The sequence below is a fragment of the Salvelinus namaycush genome, chromosome 2 (genome assembly GCF_016432855.1).
Source record: "Salvelinus namaycush isolate Seneca chromosome 2, SaNama_1.0, whole genome shotgun sequence".
Lineage (NCBI taxonomy): Eukaryota > Metazoa > Chordata > Actinopteri > Salmoniformes > Salmonidae > Salvelinus > Salvelinus namaycush.
Window position 1 is genome coordinate 57,596,191 of NC_052308.1, and position 19,256 is coordinate 57,615,446.

Consider the following 19,256-nt stretch of genomic DNA (forward strand, 5'->3'; position numbering starts at 1 on the left):
ACATGCAATATATGCTTTTCTGCTGAGTTTCAGCGCATTTCATTTCGGTAAATAGTCCCAATTCAATAACACAATCACATAGAGACATGCATCTTGCATTCCAAATCATAAATCAGACATAACTTACCACTGACTGGAAATCTTTTTAGACACTTTTCGAGGTGACGTTCAGTGTCTCTATAAACCGATATGTGTACATATATCTATCATGTCATATGAGTAAAGGCCAGAACAAAGATGCAATCAGTGTTGTTACTGCAGTGTCTTGCCCAACCCATTCCGGTGGGAGGGGTTTAGCAGCATCAAAATGAATCCCGCCCGGGTAGGCGTGTTTTGCGACGGCTAAAAGTTGATTGCATCCGATTTGGAACAGGACTGCCTCCCGGGAGTGAGCGAGGAGTCCCGTTCGAAGCCCACCGCGAAGTCGGTTCATTTTTTATTTAACATTTATTTAACTAGGAAAGTCAGTTAAGAACAAATTAAGAACAAATTCTTATTTACAATGACGGCCTACCCCGGCAAAACCCGGACAACGCTGGGCCAATTGTGCAACGCCCTATGAGACTCCCAATCACGGCCGGATGTGATGCAGTTCAAAATAAAAGTGACGCAATGAAGCTAAGATTCTGTGTTTTCCCATGCAAAGGCAATTGCGTTAGCTAACAACGCGTTATCTGCTTTCCCAATGAAAACTAGATAGAAAATTCTAACATTTATTTTATGGAAATGAGATGTGTTTCTGGACGATGCACCATGCTGTCTTGTTGCCAAAATGACCGAGCGAGGCAGATTACTCTTAGTTTTGAGAAAGGAGCGCCTCCATTTCGCCCGATGACGTGTGGTGCCTATGTGCGGTGCCCCGCGGCTCAGCATAAATGAATCAACCAAGCCAATCTTATCCACCCAATCGTATTTATTGAAGGTCCAAGAACCGTGTATAGTTGGTGCGCAACTGAGCATCATACGCCGTATAGGCCTATAGACAGTCGTAGACCGTTGGTTTATAACCTAAAAGCCTACATATAGCCGATGGATTCATTTCCGACTGTTAACATTATTATAATATAATAAATCTTTATTTGAGCATTGCATGGAATTCCATGTGGACCTTCCATAAAACAGGCCAAAATAAAAAATAAATTTCACAATCTCTACAAGGCATATTTTCTAATACAAAAAGTAAACATATTACAGTGGTGTGCGAACAAATATATCCTTGTTCCTCTTACAGAATGACATTCACATGAAATCTACCATAGTAATACCATGCAGCAGTGAATAAAATACATGCAAAAATGTGACATAAAAATCTAAAAAATTCCATTAAATAATTAATTTAATACTTGTTTTTTTAACCTGCACATTTTTCTTCGGAATGAACAGGGGTCTTCTAGATCATCGTAAATGTTAGCCACTGTAACAAAAAGAACAGACCATCATATTGCATTAGGCCTACCTGTGATGTGAATCCAAGCTATCTGCAGTACCATATCCATCATATCCAAGTCTGAGCAGCCATCATTGTTTCTTCGAATAATTAATTCACTGACCTGATGGAAGTCGAGCTCAATGAAGCCACTGTCATGAGCATCAATCTTCATAAAGACTCCTGTATAAAATAGAGTAGTTATCAATTATTTACAGTAAAAAACACACAGGTTACTGCTCAAACTATGAATTCAGTGCCTGGTGTTAGATTTGCTAGATTTTATATAATTGCAAAGTTTTTAAACACTGTTTCTTCATTAGTTATAAAATGACCACAAACTGGAGTTTGTGTTTCAGCCCAACAGCCAATTAGTTTGGAAGAGAACAAACTACATTGTTTGGAGTGAAACTACAGGCTTTGGGTTATGATACGGTAAGACAGATGTTCATAAAGCAACTGTCAGTTAAATTCCTCAAGAATAAATGGCTATATCGTTAACTGAAATGATGACTATTGAACAACAGGGAATCTTATGGATTGGGGTTTTGAGAAAGCCAACTATACTCACTGAACATCATATCCAGACGCATAAGGCAGGCCACAAAGTTATCAAAGTCGATGGTCATGTCTAGCTCAGCGTAGCGAGCCACGAGGATCTGATAAATGCCATTGTTCAAAGTGAAGCCTGAGGAAGGAAAAGAAGAGTTTCCTTGTTAGAAACTGAGTAGTGAAGCATTGAGTGCAATGACAGCCTGTGTACCTAAGACTTTCTTTCTGTTGCAAACACCTTCAGTTCAGCTCAATTCCCCTTACTCCAAACTGCTTCAATGGGTTTTTAGTCTGTTATGCACATACATTATTCACTTCTAAGACCAATCAGCTTAGGCCTTGCTCAACGACTCAATTTCTGGAATTTGAACTCTATGGTTACGAGCACCAGTCCTTTTCCAAATCGGGTGCCTCATTACAATACCATTGATATTTGTCCTTTCCCCTATCTACTTCTACTTAACCGTGAACACTTTCACCAACCCATATCTGTCAGATCAGCGAAATCTCCATGGAAGCCAAAAAGATAGGCTCAATTAAAAAGTAGTCACAGGATCATAAAATGCCAAGAGACTCGCCTGCTTCTTTCAGGGCCATACGCATCTCTGGAGTACTCATGGTGCCTGAATTGTCCATGTCGTTCTTTTTATAGATACCCTGTAGGAACAAACGGCACATAATTACACAATTCAATATTTTTTGGTTAAATATGCTCATAATAACATTGACGTCTTCTGCACTACTGCCAGGGAAAACATAGCATGCTACATCCACTATTTCCAACTTAAATGTAATGTGTGATTGTATACATTGTGCATTATTTCTAAGGAGTATTTTGTTTGTTTGTTTATCTTTTAGTTTTGTTGTAAATGTTGAGTGTCTTATGTTCTATTGTGTAAAACAATATGAGCCCTTATGTTAAATCTATTCCGACATATTTATCTGTACTATGTCGATTAGATTAAGATCACTTTATTGGTCAATTGAACACAATGTCCAACATTTGACTTCTGCTTTTAACCCAACCCTTCCGAAAGCACAAATACATTCACATACAGGGCGAGATGCAGGGAGGGGGCTGCCACACGGGGTGCCCAGGTAGCTGTTGTTTTTAAGTGCCTTGCTCAAGGGCACACAATGGCATCTAGGATACCTTCTGGTTGCCAACTCACTTCCCAACAGATTTTTCCCGTCAGACCCGGGATCGGAACTGGCAACCCTACAGTTGCTGGCTCGCCTTTCTAACCGCTCGGCTACCTACCGCCGAAACGATGGCCATCTATTTGTAATAAATATGAGAGTATTACAGAGGTCAAGACCCTCCTCTTTTCTTTGTGTGACTAATCTCAGATATGCATCTCATCATTGTTTTTGGTTGAGCATGTTATGTCATACCTGTGACACCTGTTGTAGAAATTGCTGGGAACTACCAATAGAAAATTGCAATCAGGGCACCCACTTCGGGGTAGAAATTAAAACCCTTCTCGACACATATCTTACCAGGTATTTCTGCACTTTCTTCCACAGAGTAGCGAATTCCCCAAGGCCCAATTTTCCATTCCCACTGTCCTACTGTAGAGTTAAGATTCAAACTTTCAGTACGAGCACACCATATCGTATAATTGGTTGAACATGGAACATAAGCAAATTCGTACCACGGGCCAGCAGATGAAAGCACTGCTTTACTTAATGTGATATAAGTTAGGAGATTGACATACTATAGTATAGAACAGAGGAGGCTGGTGGGAGGAGCTATAGGAGGATGGGCTCATTGTAATGGCTGGAAGTGAATAAATTGAATGGTATCAAACACATCAAACATATGGAAACCACATTTAGTCTGGGAATACTGACGGAAAGAAAGGATACATCCATGAGGTTGACCATGATTCTACAGGTTTCAAGACTGAAGCCATCTGTTTTGATGTCAGTTCCTGCAAAACAACAAAAAGGACTATTGAGGGGTATTCCAGAAAAGGGAGATTAATGAGTTAGCCAGCAAATTTGTCAGATCTTGAATCAACGCTGCTCTAGATAGAATGTTCTGCTCCAGAGAGAGCTGAAACGATGGCAACGAATCATCCACAAAAAAAGGATAACTCAACTCTATCCTGAATTTGTGGCTACATTCACAAGATCTCAACCAATCAAATCAAATGTCCTACCTCTTCCAAGAATTATGTCACTATTCCAACATGTGACACAGTGACAGACACTGTGGATGTGGATGAATTTGCTAGTTGTTTGTTGCACTGATACATTTGTACTAGGGCATCAATGAGTGTAACCTACATAATAAAAGCTTGCATTTGCTTTATTTATCTTTCTGGAATAGCCTTCAGGTCCATCTGAGGCTGTGTACTTTCTAAGTAGTAGGAGTAACAGAGACTATCCCTGAACAGCAAACCTTGGACGATCCAATGTTCCCAACAACACTTTGTCACTCAAGTCAACCGTGTAACCGGAGTGAGCAACAGTTGACTAGATCTCAGGGCGGGTGAAATCACTTGTACAATGGGTTATCCAACACTGCGTATCCAACACTGTTGCCTGGATTACAGGCAACATTTGCACTGAGCTAAAGGGTAGAGCTGCCGCTTTCAAGGTGCGGGACTCGAACCCGGAAGCTTACAAGAAATCTGCTATGCCCTGCGACGAACCATCAAACAGGCAAAGCGTGAATACAGGGCTAAGATTGAATCATACTACACCGGCTCCGACGCTCGTCGGATGTGGCAGAGCTTGCAAACAATTACAGGCTACAAAGGGAAGCCCAGCTGCGAGCTGCCCAGTGACACGAGCCTACCAGACGAGCTAAATCACTTCTATGCTCGCTTCGAGGCGAGCAACACTGAGGCATGCATGAGAGCATCAGCTGTTCCGGATGACTGTGTAATCACGCTCTCCGTAGCCGTCGTGAGTAAGACCTTTAAATAGGTCAACATACACAAGGCTGCGGGGCCAGACGGATTACCAGGACGTGTGCTCCGGGCATGTGCTGACCAACTGGCAAGTGTCTTCATTGACATTTTCAACATGTCCCTGATTGAGTCTGTAATACCAACATGTTTCAAGCAGACCACCATAGTCCCTGTGCCCAAGAACACAAAGGCAACCTGCATAAATGACTACAGACCCATAGCACTCACGTCCGTAGCCATGAAGTGCTTTGAAAGGATGGTAATGGCTCACATCAACACCATTATCCCAGAAACACTAGACCCACTCCAATTTGCATACCGCCCAAACAGATCCACAGATGTTGCAATCTCCATTGCACTCCACACTGCCCTTTCCCACCTGGACAAAAGGAACACCTATGTGAGAACACCATAGTACCCTCAAAGCTCATCACTAAGCTAAGGAACCTGGGACTAAACACCTCCCTCTGCAACTGGATCCTGGGACTTCCTGACGGGCCGCCCCCAGGTGGTGAGGGTAGGTAGCAACACATCTGCCATGCTGATGCTCAACACTGGAGCTCCCCAGGGGTATATGCTCAGTCCCCTCCTGTACTCCCTGTTCACCCACGACTGCATGGCCAGGCATGACTCCAACACCATCATTAAGTTTGCAGATGACACAACAGTGGTAGGCCTGATCACCGGCAAAGACGAGATAGCCTATAGGGAGGAGGTCAGAGACCTGGCCGGGTGGTCCCAGAATAACAACCTATCCCTCAACGTAACCAAGACTAAGGAGATGATTGTGGACTACAGGAAAAGGAGCACCGAGCACGCCCCCATTCTCATCGAGCAGGTTGAGAGCTTCAAGTTCCTTGGTGTCCACATCAACAACAAACTAGAATGGTCCAAACACACCAAGACAGTCATGAAAAGGGCACGACAAAGCCTATTCCCCTCAGGAAACTAAAAAGATGTGGCATGGGTCCTGAGATCCTCAAAAGGTTCTACAGCTGCAACATCGAGAGCATCCTGACCGGTTGCATCACTGCCTGGTACGGCAATTGCTCGGCCTCCGACCGCAAGGCACTTCAGGGGGTAGTGCGTACGGCCTAGTACATCACTGGGGCAAAGCTGCCTGCCATCCAGGACCTCTACAACAGGCGGTGTCAGAGGAAGGCCCTAAAAATTGTCAAAGACCCCAGCCACCCCAGTCATAGACTGTTCTCTCTACTACTGCATGGCAAGCAGAACCGGAGTGCCAAGTCTAGGACAAAAAGGCTTCTCAACAGTTTTTACCCCCAAGCCATAAGACTCCTGAACAGGTAACCAAATGGTTACCCGGACTATTTGCATTGTGAGCCCCACCCCCCCAATCCCTCTTTTACGCTGCTTCTACTCTCTGTTTATCAAATATGCATAGTCACTTTAACTATACATTCATGTACATACTACCTCAATTGGCCCGACCAACCAGTGCTCCCGCACATTGGCTTACCGGGCTATCTGCATTGTGTCCCACCACCCGCCAACCCCTCTTTTTATGCTACTGCTACTCTCTGTTCATCATATATGCATAGTCACTTTAACCATACCTACATGTACATTCTACCTCAATAAGCCTGACTAACCGGTGTCTGTATATAGCTTTGCTACTGTTATTTTCAAATGTCTTTTTACTGTTGTTTTTTTTCTTTACTTACCTACACACACACCTTTTTTTTCGTACTATTGGTTAGAGTAAGTAAGCATTTCACTGTAAGGTCTACACCTGTTGTATTCGGCGCACGTGACAAATAAACTTTGATTTGATTCGCATCTGCCTCAGATCCACAAAACAAATTTTTTACTTACGTTTGGAGACAATCTTATTCATGATGGTTTTCAGCTCCGTTGCAGAGATCTCCATGTCCTGAAGAAATAAAACAATACATATAAAATACAAAATGTGTTTTTTTACACAATTTTGAATACTAGAGAAATCAGAACTCCCAGGAACCGCAAAGAGAATCCTTTTCCAGATTAATGATGTTTAGGTTCACCCTCTTTAACATCCTTTGTAAGTGGATGAGGTGGTTAGGATGTTGTAATGCACTGACAAAAGTGTCAAAAGAATGATGTGTAAAAATGAATGTACATCTCCTGCAAGCTTTGTAAACAATCCTCTAAATCCTGCGTCGACTTCAGCATCAGATACAGTCTCCTAAAAAATAAAATAGTTGATTTTAGAACATAATTAGAATGTTTATGCATGTAAAGATATGAGAGCATTACTCACAATAAACCAAGAAACCTGAGTTATAATCACATATTTGTTGCTTTGGGATTCTTCTAAACAAGGACTATTAGGCTCGGTTAGTTATCAATTGTGTAAGTATCAGAAAGTACCTTAAGCATTGTTACTACCCAATTTCCTAGTAAATACTAGAGGAAACAATAGCATAAAATAAAGTGAAACCAAAACAGTCTGTGCACTACTCACATCATCTAAGTCTGCCTTGACAGGATCGTCACATGGTCTAAATAGCACAACATAAAAATACAAAAAGTTGACATCAGGCAGTAACAAGCCAGACTATCAACACATTACATGTCAGAGGTCATTGTGTGTGCAGGAGTCATTTTATCACTTGGCCCTGAAAATGTATGAAACCTGAACAAAGGTGAGAGCGTTACCGAGTCTCAGTCTGCTTCTCTGAGAAAACACGGATGCAGAAGTCACCATTTAGGTGCGGCTCGAAGGTGGAGGGCACAATGAGGTACTCCCCGGGGGGCATTTTGAAGCGGGTGCTAACCTCCCGAAGGTTGACGAAGGTCTCAGACCGGGCCTTTTGAGCATGTGTCAGGAAATAATTCTTGTCCAGGTGAACCTCCCTCTGACCATGAAACTGACAGGAGAACGAACCAATCAGGGAAAGATGCAGGGTGTGTTTTACGAAGCAAACAAACAAAAGGCATTCCTAAAGGTTATTTCAAGTACGGAACAGGGGTTGGAACCAAAATTATTTTCTAATTGTTTCATTCTGAACAGAACCATTATTTTTTTCGTTCCGTTACACTGTTCCAAACAGCAAAATAAAATTCTGAACCGTTTACAACCAAAAAGCAATTTATATTGTTTCTTTTTAAACCTCTGAAATAAGCATATTTTTTTTACATTTAGCTCGACATTACATTATTTTACCAATGATAGAGCAGCTCGCTATGGAGCGGGCATGCATTGGACAGACAGGTGTAACTAACGCAGGGTGCGACATGCGACTGAAATGATGCGGGCGAGGAGAGTGCTAGGCATGAAGGGCTGGGCATCTTGTTGTTATGACATGCATTAGGCCTACAAAATTATACCTACGGAGGAGCGGCTTCTATGAAGGAACTTTGAATGTCTTTGTACTTCAGAGAGTTGGCTTAACTAACATTTTACCAGAGCTTGCCCTTGATCATAATTCTCAGTTCAATCACATTACACATGATGCCACCTAGAGTTTCCAAGAGCTAAACCAGAGCTAGCAAGCTTATTATTTTTACCTTTACTTAACTAGGCAAGTCAGTTAAGAATAAATTATTATTTTCAATGACAGCCTAGGAACAGTGGGTTAAACTGCCTTGTTCAGGGGCAGAACGACAGATTGTTACCTTGTCAGCTCAGGGATTCGATCTTGCAACCTTTCGGTTACAAGTCCAACGCTCTAACCACTAGGCTACCTGCCACCCCGAAGTGTGTGCAGAGTGGCACTAGAATTCAAATAAAACAAGTCTTACCTTTTTGTAGTTAATAAATCCAATGGGAAACATGATAACTATAGTTTCCTTAACTAGCATTGAAAAAGTAAATCCATTGTTCTCAAATAAAGAATCTCTCTCCATAATTTTTTTGTGAGACTGGAAAAAAATGCCTGGAACATAAAATAACGTTATTAACCGGTTCCCATATTTTTAAAATAACAGTTCTGTTCCGGAACAGTAGAGATCACTTTCATTCTCGGTTCTGGTTCTGTTCCTCAATTTTTGACAAATATTTTCCAGTTTTTGGTTCTATTCCCTGAACCAGTTCCAACCCCTGGTACGGAATACAATTAAAGGAGAGTACTGTAACATATGTAAATATATGTAGCAGACCTTTGTTGACTATTGGTCATTACACACTGCACGGTCTCTTTGGTTAATCCCTCACCTGTGATGGAACCTAAAACAAAAGAAAAAAACTATATTTTCACCTCATATCGACAAATTTGTTTTCTGCAAATATCTGTTATTGTGATGCAGTTATAATCATTTTAAGACTTCTGACAAGTGTGTATGACCCCTTTATATAGTCTTAGTATCAATGAAATCCTGAATTAATAACGGATATTTTCAGTCAGTTAAAAAGTTGCAGCATCAAAATAAACAGTTATCCAAATATATAAATCACATTATCTAAATGCCAAAAACAAAACAAAGCATTTAAATACATTTGCCAATGCCAACAGAGCATGTCAGATGCCTTTTAATTGTGATTTGAACACCTTGACTATCTAGTTCAACTTGTACGAGGAGTATGGAGTATGTGGAATTTTTTGTGAAACTGCTTTGCCCACTAGAACCTACCCCCCTTCCTCAAGACACACCGCAGGGGGTTGAGAAAGACCTTCCTCACCTCATAGATGGCGAAGCCAATGGTGTGCATGTCTTCGCCTACTTTCCTCAGCCGGCGCCGGTTCTTCTGGATCAGGCCCACCACGAAGCTGCAGCCCACCTCGTTATCATCAGGGTCATCGTCCTCTTCATCCAGCCTGATCACAAATTGGGGGTTCATCCAGAAGGTGTCTGGAGTTGGGAGGGAGGTAATGGAATATATATCTTTTTTAAGCATGAAATAGTTTGAGTTTACTTGGAAAGTATTTTGTTTGAGGAGTGTAAGCTGAATGAGGTTGAATACAAGCACAAGACAAAGTAACAGTACACCCAGCAAACCAAGAACATTCCCAGCTAGCATTAGCTAACATTCCCATTATTAAGTTTTAATTAGGTTATAAACAGAGAGACGAATATGGTCACTTTTGAATACTTTAGCAATTGTACTCACAGGCATGGTTCCTGCACCCCCCAGCAGTGGAACCCTTCCTCCAGCTACCATCATAGTTACACACACTCCAGTGCTTCACAGAGTCATCCGTTAGCGTATCTGGGGTCAGAGTGCAAATCTCTATGCGAGAGTAATGCCGCAGGAACTCTGTAAATGACATCCTGCACATGGGCAAGAATGGGTGGAATACTTAGCTTATACAGTTGATAGATTAAAAGGGACAGATCCACTTTAAAGGTCGAGACATTTTGTAACTTTCATTTAATTTTCATTTGAGGTACTATGAATACATTTGGGCAAGAAGCTTAACTAAAAGATAAAACAGAAAAAACAAAACAGAAACACTAACAAAAAATAAATACATTTGCTACGACCCACCCTTCAGTTTAGAAATAAAAACAGGGGCAGCACTTTTGACTGGAAATTACAGAATGCACCTTTCATTGGTCATAACATAAAACATCTTCTGGCACCAGTGGTGTAAAGTATTTAAGTAAAAATACATTAAAGTACTACTTAAGTAGTTTTTATGGGTATCTGTACTTTACTACTTATATTTTTGACTTTTACTTCACTACATTCCTGAAGAAAATTATGTACTTTTTACTCCATACATTTTCCCTGACATCCAAAAGTACTCATTACATTTTGAATGCTTAGCAGGACAGGAAAATTGTCAAATTCAAGCACTTACCAAGATAAATTCCCTGGTCATCCCTACTGCCTCTGATCTGGTAGACTCACTAAACACACATGCTTAGTTTGTAAATGATGTCTGAGTGATGGAGTGTGCCCTGGCTAAGTATCTTTAAACGAAAATACTTTTAGACTTTTACTCAAGTAGTATTTTACTGGGTGACTCACTTTAACTTGATTAATTTTCTATCAAGGTATCTTTACTTTTACTCAAGTATGACAATTGGGTACTTTTTCCACCACTGTCTGGCACAATAGTTACTGTTAAGCGAATGCATATAACATAACATGTCTTAAGGCTACAGCTAGCAATTTTAGCCTAACAAGTTTATTAATGCTTTGACTACAAGTAGAACATTTTAACCAACAGGGTTCAAGGCTTTGGCTACATCTAGAAATGTTGGCCTAAGTGTAGCGGACCCTAGTCAGGCTCATAGTCTCGTAATGGGGTATCCCCGCATGCGAGTGACTTCAAAATCAATATCAACCTGGGCCCAACAGGAAATATCGTTGGTTTCTCCTGTGAGAGACCAGGGTTCACATCCTGCCCATGACATAAGGGTGACATTTTCGTAATGCAAAACCATTATGTGCAAAACTTATCATAAACTTCAATATAATTTGGCCGCTTGATTTATTTGGAAAGTCTTCAACAATAAGCATTAAAAGGACGCGGTTATCTAAACTAGTATTAATCACCTCATAACACACATTATTGAAAAGTTTGTAACTTGGCATAAGATATGTAGCTCAATGTATTACCCATACTTCTTAGTATTAGACACAAGGTTATCAACTCTAAATAACTAATATTGTTGTACCAGAATTCTCCATCATCAGCTTTGACGTTCTGGCGCTCCGAATCATCAACGGAGTTCCACTCTGAGGAGCTGGAAAGAGGGCAAAGCAGTGAAAGGTCATACAAGGTACAAGGCACCTTCATTTCTCTGAGCTATTGTTCTGATAAAGGCACACCTGTCACTCCAAGCCCCTGTCCATTCCACTTGACCCCAAGGGTTACGTATCCTGATCAGCTTCTCCTTACGGCCACGATAGGTCACCTAAAAACACATGCACAACTTACACATAAGTACCCTCATGGACCCTCAATTGGGATCATGTGGGTGGTGGAATGATTGCGTCTTCATAGTCATTATCATTTGGGTGACACTTTACATTAAGTTTCCCTTATGCCATAACGAGAATGTTTATAGTTAGAAGAATGTAATAATTTATCTTAATTTTTTTGACCAAAATGTAAAAAATTCCACACACCTACAGTTGAAGTCGGAAATTTACGTACACTTAGGTTGGAGTTATTAAAACTCGTTTTTCAACCACTCCACAAATTTCTTGTCGGTTAGAACATCTACTTTGTGCATGACACAAGTAATTTTTCCAACAATTGTTTACAGACAGATTATTTCACTTATAATTCACTGTATCACAATTCCAGTGGGTTAGAAGTTAACGTACACTATCTGACTGTGCCTTTAAACAGCTTAGGAAATTCCAGAAAATTATGTCATGGGTTTAGAGGCTTCTGATAGGCTAATTGACATCATTTCAGTCAATTGGAGGTGTACCTGTTGATGTATTTCAAGGCCTACCTTCAAACTCAGTGCCTCTTTGCTTGATATCATGGGAAAATCAAAAGAAATCAGCCAAGAAAGACCTCAGAAAAAATTGTAGACCTCCACAAGTCTGGTTCATCCTTGGGAGCAATTTCCAAACGCCTGAAGTAACCACGTTCATCTGTACAAACAATAGTACGCAAGTATAAACACCATGGGACCACGCAGCCGTCATAACGCTCAGGAAGGAGACGCGTTCTGTCTCCTAGAGGTTAACGTACTTTGGTGCGAAAAGTGCAAATCAATCCCAGAAGAACAGCAAAGGACCTTGTGAAGATGCTGGAGGAAACAGGTACAAAAGTATCTATATCCACAGTAAAACGAGTCCAATATCAACATAACCTGATAGGCCGCTCAGCAAGGAAGAAGCCACTGCTCCACAACCGCCATAAAAAAGCCAGACTACGGTTTGCAACTGCACATGGGGATAAAGATCGTACTTTTGGAGAAATGTCCTCTGGTCTGATAGAACTGTTTGGCCATAATGACCATCGTTATGTTTGGAGGAAAAAGGGGGAGGCTTGCAAGCCGAAGAACACCATCCCAAACGTGAAGCACGGGGGTGGCAGCATCATGTTGTGGGGGCGCTTTAGTGCAGGAGGGACTGGTGCCCTTCACAAAATAGATGGCATCACGAGGGAGGACAAGTATGTGGATATATTGAAGCAACATCTCAAGACATCAGTCAGGAAGTTAAAGCTTGGTCGCAAATGGGTCTTCCAAATGGACAATGACGCCAAACACACTTCTAAAGTTGTGGCAAAATGGCTTAAGGACAACAAAGTCAAGGTATTGGAGTGGCCATCACAAAGCCCTGACCTCAATCCAATAGAAAATTTGTGGGCAGAACTGAAAAAGCGTGTGCGAGCAAGGAGGCCTACAAACCTGACTCAGTTACACCAGCTCTGTCAGGAGGAATGGGCCAAAATTCACCCAACTTATTGTGGGAAGCTTGTGGAAGGCTACCTGAAACGTTTGACCCAAGTTAAACAATTTAAAGGCAATGCTGCCAAATACTAACTGAGTTTATGTAAACTTCTGACCCACTGGAAATGTGATGAAAGAAAGAAAACCTGAAATAGATCATTCTCTCTACTATTATTCTGACATTTCACATTCTTAAAATAAAGTGGTGATCCTAACTGACCTAAGACAGGGAATTTTTACTAGGATTAAATGTCAGGAATTGTGAAAAACGGAGTTTAAATGCATTTGGCTAAGGTGTATGTAAACTTCCGACTTCAACTGTACATCATCTACTTTCATTTTGGGTCTCACCTCAACAGCCCCTGTTAGGGAGTAGGCATGCCCTTTCACCAGCTTCTGTCGTGTGACTGCCTCAGAATCAGCGGCACTGGTTATCTGCACCAACACAGGAAAACTAGGATTAGACCAAAGAATTGTAGGGGTGTGAGAAAAGAACTTGGAATGAACTATGAACTGAATGGTTACACAAGACCTAGATGTTCATACTGTATACAGTATATTTTGAACTTCAACTTGACCAGGTTACTTCCTACCAAGAGACTTTTTCCTTGCCACTGACAAGCCTGCTAGGACTTTTGGCTTAGGTCTAGGTTACTATTATTAAGCACTTTGTAACAAATGTGTTTAAAAAAGAACTGCATAATTTGATTTATTGATTGATCTGTTTATGTTACACATTTACCCCTTTCTACTCTACCTCTCGTAATGTACTTCACACATTGATTTTCCATTTCTAAACGCACACACTGTGCAAAGAAAACCTATATACCCAACACACTATCCAACAGGATAACTTGAAACATAGATCTTAACGATATTTAAAATATATATATATATATTTTAACGGTCTATGGTGACAATTGTGCTGTTAAAATAAACAGCGTGAAAAGGACAGAAAAGAGAGCCTTACGTCAATGGAGCAGCCAAGCAGAGCCCCTGACTCGATTGCCTTCTTAATAATCTGGAACATGTTCGGAGGTGGTTTCCTCAGGTCGTAGTTCTCTGCAATGCCCCCAGTGAAGTCCTCAAAGCCCTCAGTGGTGGAGCCCCCAGACAGGGCCTCGTAGCAGCCATTCACCCTGTGGGCGAGGTAGAAAGACTGAAATTAAAAAGACTAAATCACACATGTTTAAAATAGGTCACACAATGGTTTTCCCTACAATGCCTAAAGAAAGTATTGTATTCTTAGCATTTGCCATGCAATATTTGCATTCTGTCAGCATAGATTTTTGACTGCTACACCGGCAGTTAATCATTAAGTCAGCGCAAGTATATTGACTCACTTGGCGTAGGCCTTCTCCAGCAGTGCACTCCAAAACTCTGAGCCCTCAGCTGAGTGAACAAACAGCAGCTCTCCATCTTTTGTGGGCAGCCTGTCATCAATGACAACGTCCACCCACTCCCCAAACTGCCAAAACTGTGTAATGGGGGACAGAAATGAATCAATACAATTTTGTACCATAATTCGTCAGTTTAGACCTTGTGTATTTTCAACCTATGAATTTAAATGGTTAAAAACGTGTAGCATATTTTGATTACATTAAAGGTACACATAGTTACCTATTTGTATTTTGGGTGAGTACACAGAGTACACATAGATTACAAACAAAAGCCTAACATTATTTAGCTTTTTTTACTTTTATTTTACCTGAAAGTGAAAAATGCCAGCGTAACTTTCCCCAAAGCTCTGTCCAACGGGGACCACTCTAGCCATGACATCTTCATTGAGCGTCAAAGAGGCAATGGCAGCCAAAAGCCAACAGTCACCTAAATAAAAAATAAAGAACAGAATCTAAGTTTGTATATTTGGGTTTATTTGCGTTTGTGTACTTTTGGGGAATATTTGCATTATGATGTTAACCACAAGCAGTGTGTGCACCAAACTATTGCCCAATGCAAACAAGAGTGCATTGTGACATGTGGCAACACACTGGAAGGATATGTCTGTAGCTAACCTCCTCTCGATTGAAAATGTGTTTCTTAAATCCTGTGTTGTTGTTGTAACGAATTATTTAAAGTCGTGTTTTTAAACTTTATAACACTGTCAAGAAGCACTATGACCATCCTGTGTCACTTTACTTGGATTAAGAAAATACACTTTGACACTGTCAAGAAGCATTATGACCATCAGAATCATATAAGCCAGATAGGCCTATTACATACATGCCCTTATGTCAATCATCAGTCAAAAAGAGGGTGTCTTGTCCTGCTCCTGAAATATGCTCCTGCATTCATCCCAGTCATCAGCAACAGAGAATTGGGGTAGGTACATGTCTGACATCAGTGTGTGCGCAATACAATGATAATTCAATATGGTCAATTTCAGAAAATGTTATACAACATAAAAATACTGTTGACAAATAGGCTATGATGTAATTTAATGTTTTGCCGTGTGATGTGGGTTTTGACACTCTTATGTAGGTGTCATAACCAGCCATAAAATAATGCAATATATGTCACAACAGGTCTAAATATATGTGTCATGACATTGTTATGGCCATATTACGACAGATGACACGCTATGTCAGCTGTTATGACATATAACGTGTTATGGCACTAGGTGTCAAGTTCACTGTTAAGTGTTTTGTTCTCCGAATCATAACACATTTTCATCAGAAGAGAAATAAGTCTGAATGTGTTCACTGTTTCCAGCCATCATCAGTAAATAATAGTGCACAAAATTCTAAGTCACCATCAGTTCTATATTTTTACAACATTGCGGACATGCAGAGGTGCAGAGAATAAGGTTGGGTTATTTCTAAGTAACTTTGGGTTAGTCCTAAGTCGTCATCGCCAACATTGTGACCTTCCATTACAGCGCTTTGCTTTGGTGTGTGTTGAGGCTTATGCATTCATCATATAAGTTGTTTTTCTCCACTGTATTTATATTTCGTTATTTCTATTGGGGATTGTCTGCTTGGTGATGGAAAGGCTACAAAGGTATAAGTAGACCAGCCTACTTATTAAATACATGGAATTGGTTTCTGATTATACCGATGAATAAATCCTGCACAATGTGCTATTTTCCATTTTCTTTTTGATTAGAAACAATATTTAACTTGATGTGTATGAATTTATTTGGTGAAAAATGCATAAAAGGACGGTGATTGCCCATTATATTGCACCTTGATAGTTGAATTTCCAATTTTGATCATTAATTGACTGCAAAGAAAATATATGGATGTAATGAGATTTTTTTTAAGACAGACTAACTTTCTGTTTTGTCAGCTTGACCTAAGAGGTATGTAGTTGTCACGTTCTGACCTTAGTTCTTTTGTTATGTCTTTGTTTTAGTATGGTCAGGGCGTGAGTTGGGTGGGTTGTCTATGTTCGTTTTTCTATGTTGTGTTTTGCGTTTGGCCTGGTATGGTTCTCAATCAGAGGCAGGTGTCGTTAGTTGTCTCTGATTGAGAATCATACTTAGGTAGCCTTTTTCCACCTGTGTTTCGTGGGTGATTATTTTCTGTTCTGTGTTTTGTATTTTCACCGTTCAGGACTGTTTCGTTCTCGTGTTTTCTTGTTTTTGTTCGAGTATTCGTTTTCATTAAAAGAGATAATGAATACTTACCACGCTGCACCTTGGTCCTCCTCTCTTTCTCCCAACAACGAACGTTACAGTAGTATTGTTGTGTTAATCCTTTTTGCAGGCAGTCATGTTCTTTTGATGATTTTATTTGCAATTGATTCATGTATTTTTCTGTTTTAAAAAGGTAACTAGTGTACACTGTTTTGAAAATCAACATTGTTACAAAGAAATACTTGTATGCGATTGAAAACATTTTTAATATAGAAGTTAATTTAACTTAATATTTCCTATCAGCAGGGTAACTAAGTTGAAACAGCTAAACTTACAGCCTGTTATACATGCTCAGAACACATCAAGCTAAAATGAAGCATATAAATTGGCATTGAAGCTGTCAGTTTACAAAAAACTGGCACACAAATGGTAGTGCCTCTGAATGAATTAAAGACTATTCAAACTTCTGCAGCCTACGAGTGTCCTGGCTGCTACAAAATAAAGCTTAGCTGGCATGCATGTTTTCACAGTTGTAGCTTTGAAAAAAAGAGAAACTAGAATTCTGGTGTGGTTTTACAGAAGCACGCACACAAGTGGTGAGTCAGCCTATGAAGAACAAAAAATTATATTCTCCCATTCTGCAAACTAGTTACAACAGGGAAAGGCGCGTGTGCCCACGTGTGTGTGTGTGTGTGTGTGTGTGTGTGTGTGTGTGTGTGTGTGTGTGTGTGTGTGTGTGTGTGTGTGTGTGTGTGTGTGTGTGTGTGTGTGTGGTCTTCACTTCCCACTTGGGCACAGTCTCCTTAAAAGCATATATGCCGTTGATTAAACCAGTGACAAACAATGGCCAAACCCCTTTCTGTGGTATGAGGGTGATATCAAATTTCAGCTGCATTTTTACAAGACCAAAAACGTCATTATCCCTTTTAGATGATTGCCCTTCCTGAATATGTACTAGAAAAGGCACAGTTATATGTTTCAGGTGGTTTGTATTATTTATTTTGCAGAAGACTGGACTCTACAATAAACAGTGCTGAGGAAGGCCATAGAGCTCTTATGCAGTGCATGAAGAATGTAAATGTTTTAAGCCATGAGTGTAGGGGCTGTACTAGTTTAACTGGCGTTTTGATGCAATGGGGGCTTTTCCAAAGGCAGTTTTTCGAATAAAAATTGCTTTGCAGTGGAGCCTATAAGAGTGTGACATAACTTACCTAGAGCTCCTTGACAGATATCTGTTCTGGTGGCTCCTCCAACAATGAACTCTGGACTTGAGCACAACTCCTGAGGATATTATGTCACATTTCACCATGCATTAACCACAAGAGCAGAAAAACAAACAACAAAGCCAAGAGCATTTTCTATGCTTTGGATATCTCATATAAAAGCAAAGGAAAAATTGATAAATCAAGTAACAATGTGAAATTATGTATTAAGAAATTCACAATCTACATAGTATATGCAATATTGTCAAGCTGTCGCAAATTCCAAATTCTTTACAAGCATTCTCGAGAATCATTAAACTGCATAAATCAATGCTTAGCTTGGTTTTATCCTGGCCTCCCGTGGACAAATCTTGTCTCTACAGCATGAGTAGACTATTGACGCAGTTGAGTTGAGCTTGATTCAAAGCCCCTCTACTTAATATTTTAGAAAATAATCACAGAGTAGGCTATAGGCCAAATGATTCACGGGGTAGTTTAAAACGCACGGGGCAACAATATGAACGGAGCAAATATGATGGGAAATTGGAAGTACATATATATTATAATGTTTCAAATAAAACTTTCTAAATAAACTTAAACATATAACGTTAATGGGTGGAAAAATAGACTTACTCCTGGCCTTTTCCATTGCACTGCTCTAGTTTTGTACGAGCCTGGTCCGAGTTCATTAAAGCCCAAAGATTCGGGTGCGGCTGGAAAAGTTGGATCCGAGAATAGCCCTCCTCGACTTAAACATTGCGCCCTAAGCGCTTCAAAATCCTGATTGAGATATTTCACCGCATTGGCATTGGTGCCAAACCCTGCAGCCAATGCCCGCTTTTTAGCTAGGTTAGACGCCATTCCAGACATTATCAGTGAGATGCTGTACAACGTCGTTATCACCAAAAATGTACAGATGATAATGGAAAGTTTTGCTGTGACTCTCCGCCCAAAACTTTTACAGGCGTGGCTTGTCAGACGCAAGTTAATGCGTGTTTTCGTAACATCTCTTACTTGAAAAAGAAAGAGCTCAATTGAACATCTCCATACAATTTTCACATCTTTAATTGCACATTAACAACACATATTTTAGAAATCAGAAATCTCAAATTTTCATTGGGCATTTGACATTAATTGAACGTTCTCTGTAGTGTAGCCAACACTACTAGCCTTTCCATTAACAAAGTCAACTAATAATAGTCTAGGCCAGGTATTCACACGTTCTCCACATTTTCAAACTTGTTTCACTGACATCTAACCATCTAGTGTTC

General features: G+C 40.3%; 1 protein-coding gene across 1 annotated transcript; it reads right to left on the minus strand.

The window, feature by feature from the left end:
- Positions 1-898: 898 nt before the first annotated feature.
- On the minus strand, positions 899-18,916 carry LOC120064858 (calpain-2 catalytic subunit-like). Its single transcript, XM_039015453.1, has 21 exons — positions 18,619-18,916; positions 17,995-18,064; positions 14,915-15,033; positions 14,550-14,683; positions 14,177-14,345; positions 13,558-13,641; positions 11,621-11,706; positions 11,467-11,535; positions 9,950-10,110; positions 9,521-9,690; positions 9,056-9,067; positions 7,558-7,769; positions 7,364-7,400; positions 7,019-7,084; positions 6,736-6,793; positions 3,848-3,912; positions 3,479-3,547; positions 2,557-2,635; positions 1,998-2,114; positions 1,551-1,609; positions 899-1,414 (listed from the first exon to the last, which is right to left on the minus strand). The coding sequence occupies exons 1-21, from the start codon at positions 18,853-18,855 to the stop codon at positions 1,391-1,393; spliced, it is 2,097 nt and encodes a 698-aa protein (XP_038871381.1). The 5' UTR covers positions 18,856-18,916; the 3' UTR covers positions 899-1,390.
- Positions 18,917-19,256: the final 340 nt, after the last annotated feature.

Excerpts from the sequence above, each read along its gene's own strand:
- LOC120064858 (XM_039015453.1), bottom strand. The coding sequence starts at position 18,855 with ATGTCTGGAATGGCGTCTAACCTAGCTAAAAAGCGGGCATTGGCTGCA. Across the intron at positions 6,794-7,018 it reads TTACAAAGCTTGCAGGAGAT|GACATGGAGATCTCTGCAAC; the intron begins GTACATTCATTT and ends TTATTTCTTCAG. Across the intron at positions 3,913-6,735 it reads GAATAAGATTGTCTCCAAAC|GAACTGACATCAAAACAGAT; the intron begins GTAAGTAAAAAA and ends GTTGTTTTGCAG.